General features: G+C 41.8%; 1 protein-coding gene across 2 annotated transcripts in view; it reads right to left on the bottom strand.

The window, feature by feature from the left end:
* MOV10L1 (Mov10 like RNA helicase 1) overlaps nt 1-12,599 on the bottom strand; it is a 38,724-nt gene extending 26,125 nt beyond the window's left edge. For both annotated transcript variants that reach the window (XM_075026791.1, XM_075026793.1), the window contains exons 1-5: nt 12,512-12,599; nt 8,106-8,290; nt 2,090-2,246; nt 1,563-1,675; nt 542-732 (exon numbers count right to left, since the gene is read on the bottom strand). In XM_075026791.1, coding sequence (XP_074882892.1) covers nt 542-732; nt 1,563-1,675; nt 2,090-2,246; nt 8,106-8,290; nt 12,512-12,599 — 734 coding nt within the window. The remainder of the gene's footprint in view (nt 1-541; nt 733-1,562; nt 1,676-2,089; nt 2,247-8,105; nt 8,291-12,511) is intronic.
* Nucleotides 12,600-14,106: the final 1,507 nt, after the last annotated feature.

Here is a 14,106-nt window from a genome sequence, read left to right as displayed (position 1 = left end):
CATCTAAAATGCCTGCAGAACCTCCCAGTTTGATATTTGCAAGCCTACTGAATGTCTATTATTGAGATCATGGAACTATTATTTTAGGACAGGTATCTGAAAAATCACTAGAACTTAAGCAAAATGGATTAAAGAAACATCTATTTTACATCAGTTTTGCTGAGAATGGTTTTCAAACAGTAAAGTCCTCACTAGAAGAACACAGATGAAAGGAAACACAAAGTCAGAGCATGAGCTTGGCATTTTTCTAACATAACCACGCAAAATTCCTTCCTTGCCTTAGCAATATCCCTGAGCTCAGCTGCTACTAGTTTTGCTACTCCAGTAACCACAGATGTCTCCACCTTCTGGAAAGGAAGAAAAAGCAAGGGCCAAAACATACCACACTCTGGTCTTCCCAATGATCTATCACGCCTTCTAGTCAACTAGTGAAGAATTCACAGTATTTCTTGCTTAATAGATGCAACAAATTTAAGCTGCGTAATTACAATTCATCTGTAGTTGTTATTAAATGGAAAGAGAATTAAAGAATGAATATTACCCATCCTGGCTGACTGGCACCAAGCAGAGAGCTCTCCAAATATAACACGACTGATTGCTCTCCACCACAATCGTGTTCACTAGATCATGTTTACAAGGTGAATAGCCATCAGGAAGTATCAGTGAATCCAAAGTGAAAAATATACTGTCATCTACTGTACCACTTCTTCCACAGATGCTGGAAATGCGAACCTGTAACAGTTTGTTATTCAGTGTTACTTGGTATTATCTGCTTAAGCTAATAGGCATACTACCACTGCATAGTTTTTTCCTACAACAGTCATCCTAGCATTAATAGAGCTGCTTTCTGAAGTTTCAGTTATTCATGAGAGATAAAGGTACAGCCCTAACCTAGAATCACTGTGCTTGTCTTTAGATTTAAAAGTGTAAAGAAACACAAATACTTCAGGTAAGCATTAGGTTCCACTTAAGCGCATACTGCAACATGTACATTTGACTTAATCATGGTACCTGTCTTGCAACTTACCAACTTATCTAATTTATACTTCACTACTAGCAGTCACAAGAGAAATTTTTTTCCTGTGCTTGACATGCAAATATTATTCAATATATTACAGTTAAGTCAAATACAATAAACCTAATATATGTATTCCTAGAGGGAACAAATATTTTCATTAAAATAAAAAAAGGACAATGGTTGTTTTTAAGCCAAAATACTTGGCTAAAGTAAACATGATAAATTTTATAGTCATTACTTAAAAAAAGTTTGAAAATCCACACATCCTCATTACAACCAATGTAACTAGAACAGTAAGCATCCAAATCAACAGTTGGTAGCCAGTAAATAAGTTACTCTTCCTGTTCTAACCAAAATGTGTATGCTTTTTCAAAAAGCTTTGTTATTTTAGAAATAACCCTACAAATAGATGAGTTGATATGTTTTATCTTTTAAATAAGGAAGTGTTACAGAAGATCTACCAATATTAGCAACTTAAAACCATCTTCGAAACCCCACTGCACACAAGATTCCTCTTGCCAAAACCAATGTGCAAAACATTTACCTTATCTATTTGCTTATATCTCAAAGGCTTTACAGCAACTGCTTCACTGTTCCATGTTGTTGGGTTAATAAAATATTTCGCTTGCACCCAGTCACCTTCACAAGGTTTGAAACCTATGCAAAACAGAACATTTTTCAATTGCTACTGATGACATTTACATTATTCCCATACAGAACTAGTTTAAATTAAATAAAATGACCAGCCAGAACAATGCAGTATTCAGACCCACTGAGTTCAAAGGTCTCTTTGCAGTTCTTCGCCAGTAGGTTATGACAAACTACGTAAGAGATGCTAGTGGAAAAATACACTTGCTTACATGTAACTTAGGCTTACATGACTGTTTGCAAGTTATGCTCAGTGAGAATGAACAGGTAGCTTTCTTCACCCAAATCTCTATATTTGTTTCAGTACATACACTCTATTAGAACTTTCTTGGGTTGTGGACTGCAAGTTTACCAGAAGATATTTATATTGTACATATAAAAAAAAAAAATTAAGGAAGAGCAAACAAGAAAGCCCCAACACACCTTCACAGACGTCTTCCATTGCAAAGAAAGTATTCTGATTAATATAGCCACCATCCTTAGAGAGAGAGGTAATATTGCCAATTAATATTTTCATATTTAGTTCAGAAGCATCACAAGTAGGATTGCACTCTCCCCACGTGTTCTGGGCTGCATCTACCTATTGATACAAAAAACCCCAACATTCAAACAGCTGATACTTAGAATTTTAAGTTAAACATACTTCCTGCAATAAATACCAAAATTTCAACTGCTTATGGAAGTCAAGCTCCTTATTCTATACTCACTGTAGCTCTTCATTTCTGTACACAAAAACATGAATAGTAAACAGCAAGTAACTTTTCTTAGAAGTCTGCTGTATGCTGCAACACTGACAACTACTATGATTACATGTTGATTTGTCAAATCTTTCTCATGCTCCCCTTGCTTTAGGTCTACGACAAGAGGACTTTGCCCCCCCAGCAATCTGATTGTACACAAGTGAAACTAGAACATCACTATTTCAGAAAGTAAAAAAAAAAAAAAAAAGATTTCAAGATGGTATTTATAAACACTATGTATTTCAGACTGCCCCTCAGTTGCTCTTTAATAACCTGAATAAAAAAACCAAAACTCTAAAGAGCTGCTTCTTACAGACTCTCCGTATCACCATCGCAAATATAAGTTTGCTTACTTAAACAGCCCTCTGCAGAACACAAGCTACAAACTATCAAGGTATACAAACCATTTTTTCCGCCCAGCTATTTCAGGGCAAGGATATAGCATCTCTGCTCTTAATTCCTAGAACTGTGAGTTCTCTTCCTTGGAGGCACAATTTTCACAAAGAACACTTACATTATAAAGCAAGAAGAAACAGTTCAAACGTTAACTGCTTTGTCTTGATCACAGGGATCCTATTCCAGATGCTGAGGTCCCAAAATAAAAACTGGTGAGGGAAGCTACCTGGACTAGCCCGTGAGTCGGCTCCTTTTACAATGGAGACTTGCTTAGCAAAGGAACTGGCAAAATAATTTCACATTAAAGTACTTGCTGAAAATTTACATAGTGTTTATGCAGGCAGACTCATCCTTCACTAGGACAAGGACACTTTCTATGTACCTGCTGTGGTGGCATATATAACCATTGCAGAGCTAACAGCAGGACTGGTGATATTACCCCAGTACACTCCATTGCAGTGACCATTACACTGTTCACTTTAAACAACACTATGCTGTTTCCACAAGTGAAATGTAACCCCAACAACAGGTGTACCAGTCTAGACTAATTACTAGTCTAAATCCGTTTATTTCAGAAAACTTAGAAAATACACTGGCCATTACCTAGCACATACAGCAAAACATGCCCCAATTGATGAAATATCCTAGGTTTTTTTTGGAAATCCCTATGTAGTTTTCAGTTACCAGATTTATGTATTTTGGAGTGATGACAATATTTCAACAGTACTGTGAAAGCTGTCAGTCAGAAGGAAAACAAGGAAGGAGAATGAAGATTTAAAGTAATTTATTTTTTTGACTGTGTGTGTGAGTACTATTTTACCAGCAAGCACTGATATTGCTTGCTGGACTTACAATACTTAGTTTTCACATAGGAAAGTCATTCCACTTAAAGAAAATAAAAAGATATAAAGTTATCTTACTAGTTACCTAGTAAGACACTAGTTTTTTTGATAGCATTAGAGCTGGTAATATTTTAGAAATGAAACTTCTCTTTCATTTTCCTTTTATGTTTCATTTTAGATCATATAATAAAACTCTCTCCTCGCTAAATTCTTTCCTCAGTTTTATTTAATCAATGAAACTACATTGGTTTCAAAATGAAATGGATTTGCTAAGAAAAACTCCCCTCAAAATTTTGTATCTAATTGGAGTTCATTTTACAATTTAGTGTTGCTCTCTCATCTAGTTCTAATCTTTAGTATGAAGCATCTTTCTTACTTTAGCCTTCAGGAATTGTTCTTGTTGCTATTTTGAGTTAAAGGAAGGACAGGACAGAGAAAAATGGAAGCATGCAACCTTTTAAATCTTCCTGAAATAAAGTATTAAAAAACAGATGCCTAACAAACCCAGATAAAAAAAAAAAACCAACAAAACACCCAACTAATTGTTAACTGTCAACATCTCAGAAATAGTTTTCATGAGATCGTTAGTTATTACTACATCAGCAACAGAGCTTCAAAAAAGTCTACACAAGTAACTCTACTGCATTTCCTCAGTAGTCTACAGAATTCAAGAATACAGAAAAGTGCATCTAAACCCTCACACATTACACAGAGTAAAACGCAAATCAAGTTAGTTTTCTAGTGTCTTTATCTTCTGTCTACTACTCCTGATTGAGAACTCACATTTCTAGTCAACTTCATTTTATCAGACACAGTACAGTTACTGTGAATTCAACCATTAGAGGAAAAAAGTTCTTATAGGTATGCATTTATTTTAAGCTTAAGTCCAGCCTCTAGGGAAGAGTTTATCATGTTCAATTAATTACTTTGGCAAGAAAACTTGTCTTCCCCCTTAGCCTGGCATACATCTCATGAACTATTATCATGTTCAGATGAAAAGCATATTTATTATTGACAAATAATGATTACAGTAAAGGCTTTCAGCAGGCATTCAGCATCTTTGCATTGGTTTCCTATTTATATGTTAATTAGATAAAGATCTTTCCCTAAGATTAACAGCTATAGTGGCTGATGAAGTTAGAGCTTTGAATCCTAGGGAGACTTTTAAATTCAACACAAAAAAGGCGAGAAATATAATAAAGTAACCTTCCAGACTAACACCTGTACTAATGTGTTTTACAGGAGGCAACTCTTTCTCACAGAAAAGAGCAACCTTCACTTATCCTTCATCCATACAGTCATACTCAAAGGAAGACCTTTACAGCGATTGGAACCGTATTGTACTAAACTGCTCACGTGAACACTCACAAAGCAGCCTGGTATCTGGTCATTCTTTATGGAGACTCTACTGGCCTTAAGTGCTGCTCTTCAAAATCTAAGTATCATCAACAGGCAGTGTTAAAATTTTTAGTATACTTCCAGTCATAGATGTGTATGTGAGCTTTATGTACATACAACATGTGGCCTCCACAATATGCATCCTTTTCACAATTTTAATTAGATGTTTTATGCAACAATGACACTGGCAGTTAGGTCTCCTGCACATCACAGATACATTGTAGAGGACTCTGCACATGTACATGACACCCTGGATTTCCAAGTGTTCAGTAGTTTATGGAGTTAGCCTGACCTTCAGACAAGTGGAAAATTAAAACATGTGGGTCAAATCCTCAAATTTTGAGGGGGATAGGGAGCAAGGAAGAGAATACATCATGCAACCTTGCTTTCCATAGACGTGTCAATGCCTCTACTGATATTCAGGGCCTTACTTAAAAGCCACAAGGTTCTTTTCCAAAAGAGTGCACAGAAAAATCCAGTGGAGCTTCAGCTGCTCAAGTTTATCATCAAGAGAAGAGCCATGTCTAACAGAAGAGAAATATAAATAAGAAGTAACCCCATGGTGACAGATGAAAGTATTTTTAAAGGTATGTCTCTGCTTACCATTAGTATGAACAATTTCAGGACTGGTCAATAGACTAACTCTGAAAAGTGTGCAGTACATTACCAACTGTAATTCACTCCATTAATATATGCCTCGTACCAACAGAATTACCAAATATGTCAAAATAGTACAAACTCACTTCCATATGATAGACAGCTGGTTATCTCTGGACACTGCTGGTAACTGACCAAAATGTCTCTGAAGTACCAAAATCAGGATGGTGCATAAAAGATAGGCATGAGGAATCGGAAACTCTATATGCTAATTGATGCAGGATTTTGACCTCCTTTTGACAAGTTATGTATCATTTGCTAATTTAACATAGTAATGACAAAGTCTTTAATCTGGTAACTTACACACTTATTAAACCTGCGTATCAGAACTTTACTAATAAGATTACTAGATATATTAGAATACATTGGCTAATCATTACCTTCCTATTATCTGAAACATGATCCCTGAAGCCACTATGTTTGCTGATTACATTCTTTATAGACAGCATGAGTTGATGTTTAATTATAAAACATCCATTTACTAGATAACACAAGTTAACTTTCAAACTAGTTACACTGTTGTATTGGGTTTGCGTGGCAAGGTTTTGGTAGCTGGGGGGGCTACAGGGGTGACTTTTGTGAGAAGTTACTAGAAGTTTCCCCCATGTCTGACAGAGCCAATGCCAGCCAGCTTCAAGACAGACCTGCCGCTGGACAAGGCCAAGCCCATCAGCAACAGTGGTAGAACCTCTGGGATAATGTATTTAAGAAGGGGGAAAAACCCCATGCAACCCTGCAGACACCCAGGTCAGTGAAGAAGGAGGGGGAGGAGGTGCTCCAGGAGCCGGAGCAGAGATTCCCCTGCAGCCCGTGGGGAAGACCATGGTGAGGCAGGCTGTCCCCCTGCAGCTCATGGAGGTCCACAGTGGAGCAGATCTCCACCTGCAGCCTGGGGAGGACCCCACGCAGGAGCAGGTGGATGCCCAAAGGAGGCTGTGGCCCTGTAGGAAGCCCACACTGGAACAGGCTCCTGGCAGGACCTGTGGACCCATGTAAAAAGGAGCCCACACTAGAACAGATTTCCTGGCAGGACTTGTGACCCTGCAGGAGACCCACACTTGAGCAGTCTGTGCCTGAAGGATTGCAGCCTGTAGAAGGGACCCATGCTGGAGCAGTCTGTGAAGAACTGCTGCCCGTGGAAAGGACTTACACTGGAGAAGTTCATGGAGAACCATCTCCTGTGGGAAGGACTCCACACTGGAGCAGGGGAAGAGTAAGGAGTCCTCCCCCTGAGGAAGAAGGAGCAGCAGAGACAATGTGTGATGAATTGACCCCAACCCCCATTCCCCTTCCCCCTGCGCTGCTGGTGGGAGGAGGTAGAGAAAATAAGAATTAAAGTTAAGCCTAGGAAGAAGGGAATGGTGGGGGGAAGGTGTTTTAAGATTTAGTTTTATTTCTCATTATCCTACTCTGATTTGATTGGTAATAAATTAAACTAATTTCCCCAAGTCAAGTCTGTTTTGCCCATGACAGTAACTGATGAGTGATCTCTCCCTGTCTTTATCTCAACCCATGAGCCTTTTGTTATATTTTCTCTCCCCTGTCCAGCTGAGGGAGGGAGTGAGAGTGGCTTTAGTGGGCATCTGGCATCCAGCCAGGGTCAACCCACCACAACTGATTTGCTCTGTACAGCAACTAAAGCTTTGGCTCAGACTTTTGGTCAGGGTGAGTTTATTACATGAAGTACACTAGTCTAGTGCTGTACTTAAAGTATAACGCAGCTAAGCCAAGCATATACAAGCCAAGAAGATGGGTTCTGTACCACCCAGTTATCAACTGCTTTTGCACTGCTGTCAGTCTTTGTCAGGTAGATTATCATAGGCACCCAAGAGTTGAGCCTTTAAGATTAAAACAATTACAGTAGTTTAAAGTTTTCACAAAGTATAGTCAAGCTTGAAGTAGTTTTACAAATGAAGCGTTAAGCAAGAAAGATACTGAAATCTCCATTTTTATAACTTCATGACATTTAGTTGTTGATTTTTTACAAGAAGTTTTGAAATTCACTTCTGTGCAAACAAGAGTAAACTAGCAGCCCCTGCTTTTATTTTCTTTTCCATTCATATAACAATAACATAAAATTGACTTTGAAGCTTAAAAAGGTTAATACACAGAGATTTGAACTAGGTATGATTAAACAAATTCTGATGCAATTTTATCAACCAATAGTTTCATACTCACTATATCTAGACCTATATTCAGAGAATCAGTATTAAAGGAACAACATTTTAAATGAGATAGAATAAAATAACAATAAAAAACCAAAACAACTTATACCCACTAGGTAAAGGGCTGGCAATTTCTACTATTTTGTAGAATTTGGAAGGCTAAAACTATAGCAACCTCCAAAAGAAAGTCTCAAGGGATTTACAGAGAAAGTGAGACTACTATTTTTTTTTCACCTCTTACCCTGATAGCCTTCAAGCCACCTGATGTTTTATCCTCTTCAACAGTGGCAGTAACTTCCTGTCCAACAGTCAGAGGCATATTTTTTGTAACAGCATCCTTTGTGAAGATTATCATGTCATCTATCATCCCATAATCATGGCAAAATCTTGTCACTACTCCTTGTACAGTTTTTAATTCTTTATCACCTGCATCCAGAGGAAAAGCATTGACATAAAAACAAATCACTTGTTTACAGAACTATGCAACAGGTAATTAAAGCTACTAGAAGTGCCATCCCTTCTATCAAGAAGTCATACCAACAGGTTCCAACTAATTAGTTTCACATTTCAGTCTTGAAGTCTTATGGCAAGTTATGGTTTCAACCAATTAAGCAAGCTACACTGTAAAAACAACATTCTTTAAGCTGCATGAGAAAAATCATTGAATATCTTGAGTTGGAAGGGACCCACAAGGATCAGAATCCAAATCCCTGCTCCTTGCAGGACTACCTAAAATTAAACCATAGGACTAAGAGCATTGTCCAGGTGCTCCTTGAACTCTGACAGGCTTGGTGCTGTGACCACTTCCCTGGGGAGCTTGTTCCAGTGACCGACCACCCTCCCAGTGAAGAACCTTTTCCTAATGTCCAACCTGAACTTCCCTGACACAGCTTCACTGCATTTCCTCGTGTCCTATTGCTGGTAACCAGAGAGAGGAGATCAGCACCTCTCCCTCTGCTGCCCACCATGAGGAAGCTGTAGACTGCCATGAGGTCACCCCTCAGCCTTGTCTTCTCCAAGCTGAATAAACCAAATGACCTCAGCTGCTTCTCATAAGTCTTGCCCTCGAGGCCTTTCATCATCTTGGTCACTCTCCTCTGGACACACTCTGATGTCCTTCTTATATTGAGGTGCCCAAAACTGCACTCAGTACTCAAGGTGGGGCCACACCAGTGTGGTGCAGAGTGGGACAACCACCTCCCTTCACCAGCCAGCTATGCTGTGCTTGACACGCAGGACACAGTTGGCCCTTTTTGCTGCCAGGCACACTGTTGACTCATATTCAACTTGCCATCAACACAAACCCCCAGATCTCTTTTCACATGGCTGCTCTTCAGCCTCTCATCCCCCAATTTGTATGTATAACTGTAAAATCATATTATCATTTAGGTTGGAAAAGACCTTTAAGATCATCAAGTCCAACTGATAACCTAACACTGCCAAGCCCACCACCAAACCATGTCCATAAGCACCACATCTACACATCTTTTAAGTATCTCCAGGGATGGCAAATCAACCACTTGCCTAGGCAGCCTGTTCCTAGGCCTGACAACCGTTTCAGTGAAGAAGTTTTTCCTAGTATCCAGTCTAAACCTCCCCTGGTACAACTTGAGGCTGTTTCCTCTTGTCCTATTGCTTCTTACTTGGGAGAAAAAATGGACACTCACCTCACTGTAAGCTCCTTTCAGGTAGCTGGAAAGAGCAATAAGGTCTCCCCTCAGCCTCCTTTTTTCCAGACTAAACAACCCCAGTTCCCTCAGCCACTCCTCATAGGACTTGTTCTCTAGACTCTTCAGCAACTTCGTTGCTCTTGTTTGGACATGCTCCAGCACCTCAATATCCTTCTTGTAGTGAGGGTCCCAACCGACACAGTATTTGAGGTGCAGCCTCACCAGTGCTGAGCACAAAGGGATGATTGCTTCCCTGCTCCTGCTGGCCACACTATTTCTGATACAAGCCAGGATGCTATTGGCCTTCTTGGCCACCTGGGCACGTTGCTAGCTCATATTCAGCCGGCTGTTGACCAACACCCCCAGGTCCTTTCCCGCCAGGCAGCTTTCCAGCCACTCTTCCCCAGGCCTGTAGCATTGCATGGGGTTGTTGCAACTCAAGTGCAGGACTGGGCACTTGGCCTTGTTGAAGCTCATACAATTGGCCTCGGTCCAATGATCCAGCTTGTCCAGGTCCCTCTGCGGAGCCTTCCGACCCTCAAGCACATCAACACTCCCACCCAACTTCGTGTCATCTGCAAACTTACTGAAGGGGCACTTGATCCTCTCGTCCAGATCACTGATAAAAACTTTAAACAGAACTGGCCCCAACACTGAGCTCTGGGGAACACCACTTGTGACCAGCCACCAACTGGATTTAACTCCATTTGTTGCAATTGAAAACGGACTCCGAAGCTGGTTTCAAGTGAAGACCCTTTATTGAACAAAACGAGTCCTTTTATCTACTACTTGTGGCCGATGCAACAGCCAGCAATCATAGGCAGAAACTATCCAAAATTTTCCACTCAGCAGCAACTATCTTATCTCTACACAATTCTTGGCTCTGTGCTCTTTCAGCATGATTACTTCGCCAGGAACCTCACTGTTCCCATGGCTTTCTGCCAACCAGAGCAATAATATCATTATTTTCACAGGTGGTCACCGAGTCAAGTGTTACCACATCCATTCACCACAACTCTTTGGGCCCAGCCATCCAACTTTTTTTTTTTTTTTTCTAAAACACAAAGTGTACACCCATCTAAGCCATGAGCAGCCAGTTTCTCCAGGAGAATGCTGTGGGAAATGGTGATGAAGTCTTTAATAAAGTCCAGGTAAACAACATCCACAGCCTTTCCCTCATTCACTAAGCAGGTCACCTTGTCATAGAAGGAGCTCGGGTTAGCCAAGCAGGACCTGCTGTTCATAAACCCATGCTGACTGGGCCTGATCACCTCGTTGTCCTGTATAAGCTGTGTGATGGCACTCAAGATGATCTGCTCCATAACCTTCCCCAGCACCGAGGTCAGACTGACTGGCCTGTAGTTCCCTGGATCCACCTTCTGGCCCTTCTTGTAGATGGACATCACAAGTGCTAACCTCCAGTCAACTGGGACGTCCCCAGTTAGCCAGGACTGCTGATAAATGGTTCAAAGTGGCTTGGTAATTATTTCTGCCAGCTCCCTCAGTACCCTTGGGTGAATCCCATCCGGCCCCATAGACTTGGGTATGTCTAAGTGGTGTAGCAGATCGCTAACCATTTCCCCTTGGATATGGGGACTTCATTCTGCTCTCCATCCCTGTCTTCCAGCTCAGGGGGCTGTGTACCCCAAGAACAACTAGTCTTACTATTAAAGACCAAGGCAAAGGTGGCATTAAGTACCTCAGCCTTTTCCCCATCCTTTGTCACTATGTTTCCCCCCACATCCAATAAAGGATGGAGATTCTCCATAGCCCTCTTTTTGTTGCTAATGCATTTATAGAAACATTTTTATTGTGTTTTACAGCAGTAGCCAGATTAAGTTCTAGTTGGGCTTTGGCCCTTCTAATTTTCCTCCCTGCATAACCTCACGACATCCTTGTAGTCCTCCTGAGTTGCCTGCCCCTTCTGCCAAAGGTCATAAACTCTCTCCTTTTTTTTTTCCCTGAGTTGCAGCCAAAGCTCTCTGTTTAGCCAGGCCAGTACTACCCCATTTCGGGTGCAGAATCCAATACTTGAATATATAAAATATATATATTCAAATACCTTGAAAAATTTGAGATAAAAAAATACCTGCAAGCTAAACAGCTTTTCGCAAAAGCACGGGGCCAACAACTATTTTCAAGATTCTCCATAGCAAAAGAAAGTTCTCAGCATAGTTTGCATGGGGAATCCAACACATTTAAGATTTCTATACTGAAAAAGCAGGAAAAGTAAATAAATGATACAAATTAATTCTTCAAATTTCTTTATATAATATTATAGTTAATACACTTCTGAAATGAGATGTGGTGCTGTTTCTCTGGAGACCTAGGAGTTTCAAGTCTTTTGGATTAGAAGTAGTATCTACTTAGATATCACACAAACACTCACTCAACAGCACTGCAGTACAACTTCAGGCTTAAAGCTGTACTGAAGTATGCTAGTTTATATTTCTAGCATATTATTCTTATCTACACTCACAGTCAAGACTATTAATACAGTAATTTTTTTTCTGTATTCATAAATATAAAAAAGCACTTTTTACTACATTGAGTAATGCTACTAAAGGCATCTTAAATGTACACCATTTTGGAGCCTCAAAACATCAAAGCTACACTATCATTTCCATTCTACAGTACAAGAAAGATGAAGAAGGTTTATTTATTAAGACAATATCACAAGGGAAAGCCCAAAGCATCCACCATCCACCATCACAACACTCCCTTTACACCTCACTCCATACTCTAAGTAGCAACAGCAACCTGTCCTACTCAGGAAACATAGCAAAAAAATGTACTGCTAGGAACCCTGCCACACGCTCTGTAGTCAAAAAGCTGTCTTCTTTTCCTGATTTCCTTTCTTAAGGCAACAGGTCTTCACTCAGCCACACTCGCGTGGGGGACGAGACCACCAACGCCCTCAGGACTCTGAAGCTGCACACAGGCCCCGCAAACCCAGAACGGGCCCAGGAACTCCTACCTGAGGGCGCCCATCTCTCATCTTCTCTTTCCTCGTCACCTGCACGTCTCCAGAAGTAGGAGAGCACCTTAGAAAAGAGGCCGAGCATCCCGAGCACCCCACAACGAGCACCCCCCTCAGCGCCCTCTCCTACGGCCGCGTTTCAAGCCCCCACGACGCCGCCGGCCAATCACGCGGCTCGCTCCTGGTCACGTGAAAGAGCGCACGGCGCGCGCCATGGGGCGGGGGGAGGTGTTGGGGGGTCGAGGCGGCCTTTCCCGCTGCGGGCGCGCGGGGTGGAGCCAGCGGCTTCGCCCGGCACCGCGCGGTGGGAGCCGCGCCGCAGCCCGCGCGCCTCGAGCGTGACGTCGCGGGGCGTCGAGCGGTGGCAGCCCACTTCCCTCGCGCCTTTTCTGAGGGGTGGCGCGCTCCCCCCCGCCCCGCCGTGAGGGGGCTGCTTTCCCGCCCCGCCGTGAGGCGACGGCCGCCCTCTGAGGCACCTTTGCCCGCGGTTCGGAGGGGCGATGTTCGTGGAGCCGGGGAGCGGCGGGCTGTTGTCAGGCCCGCCGCCTCTTCGCCACAGGCGGCACAGGGCCCTCTCCTGGTAGGGCCGAGTGGTGGGGACCGTTGGCAGAAAGGCGGGTGAGAGGACCCCCTTCGGTAGGGTTTCAGGGCGGCAGGGGTTGAGGAGACATTGAAGGTGGTGGGGTGTGGCTACCACAAAAAGCTTAAAGCAAAGTGATGGTGATGCTGTCTGGAATTGTGATCGTAGTGTATGACAGGTTTTCTGGGTTTATGTAAGCAAGGAGTCCTGAGCAGGCAAAGCCCACAAGCAGGCTGCCGTCTCACCTGGGCTGAGGGTACTTGGTGCGGTTGTGTGGCACCGGGAATAAGTCAGACATGGAGTCTGTCCAGTGTGGTAAAACGGGGTGCACGGGAGAGTATGTACGTGCTAATGGTGTATTGTTGAGTTGCTACACTCTCAGTAGCAGCCAGTTTCAAAATGATAGAATAAGCTCTAGAACACTGTAAACTTGATTAACCCCAAAAATACGTATTTTTGTCTTATCAATGTAGGAGCTGCCGTGGCTCTAGAGGAAATAAAATTTTATTGACTGTTGCTTAGCATTTCCATAGTTGGTATTTTTACCAGTTCTCTTCACACAATGCACTTTTAAGTATTTTGTATAAGCCCCCTTTATATTTGGTTTAACAAATAGTGTTTCACAAAGCATGGGTTTTGAGTTGATGAGCTCAGCATCCCAGTAATTTCAATGGGAACTGCCACATAAGACTGTTACAGGAGATGGTTTCAGGAAGTTGGGAAGAGCAGTGTATATTTTATGGGAAACTACTTTATGGCTGTTGTAGAAAGGCAGCATAGTCTTGTGATTAGATTCTGAGTCTAGAGTAGCAGTTGACTTCGGCAACCTTTTCTACTCGTATGGTTAGCTCAGCATTATTTAGGCAAAAAAAAGGCTTAGGAGTGCATTGCAGATTGTTTAATACCTTTATAGAGTTCTATACAGTTCCTAGACCACAAGAAATTCTGGTTGCCAGTAATTACACACAGGTTCCAGTGTCTTGCTCTCAAGTGACTGAGGTGATGCTATTGG

This window comes from Buteo buteo, chromosome 4, assembly GCF_964188355.1.
Source record: "Buteo buteo chromosome 4, bButBut1.hap1.1, whole genome shotgun sequence".
Classification (NCBI taxonomy): domain Eukaryota; kingdom Metazoa; phylum Chordata; class Aves; order Accipitriformes; family Accipitridae; genus Buteo; species Buteo buteo.
This window is presented reverse-complemented; position numbering and strand designations above follow the sequence as displayed.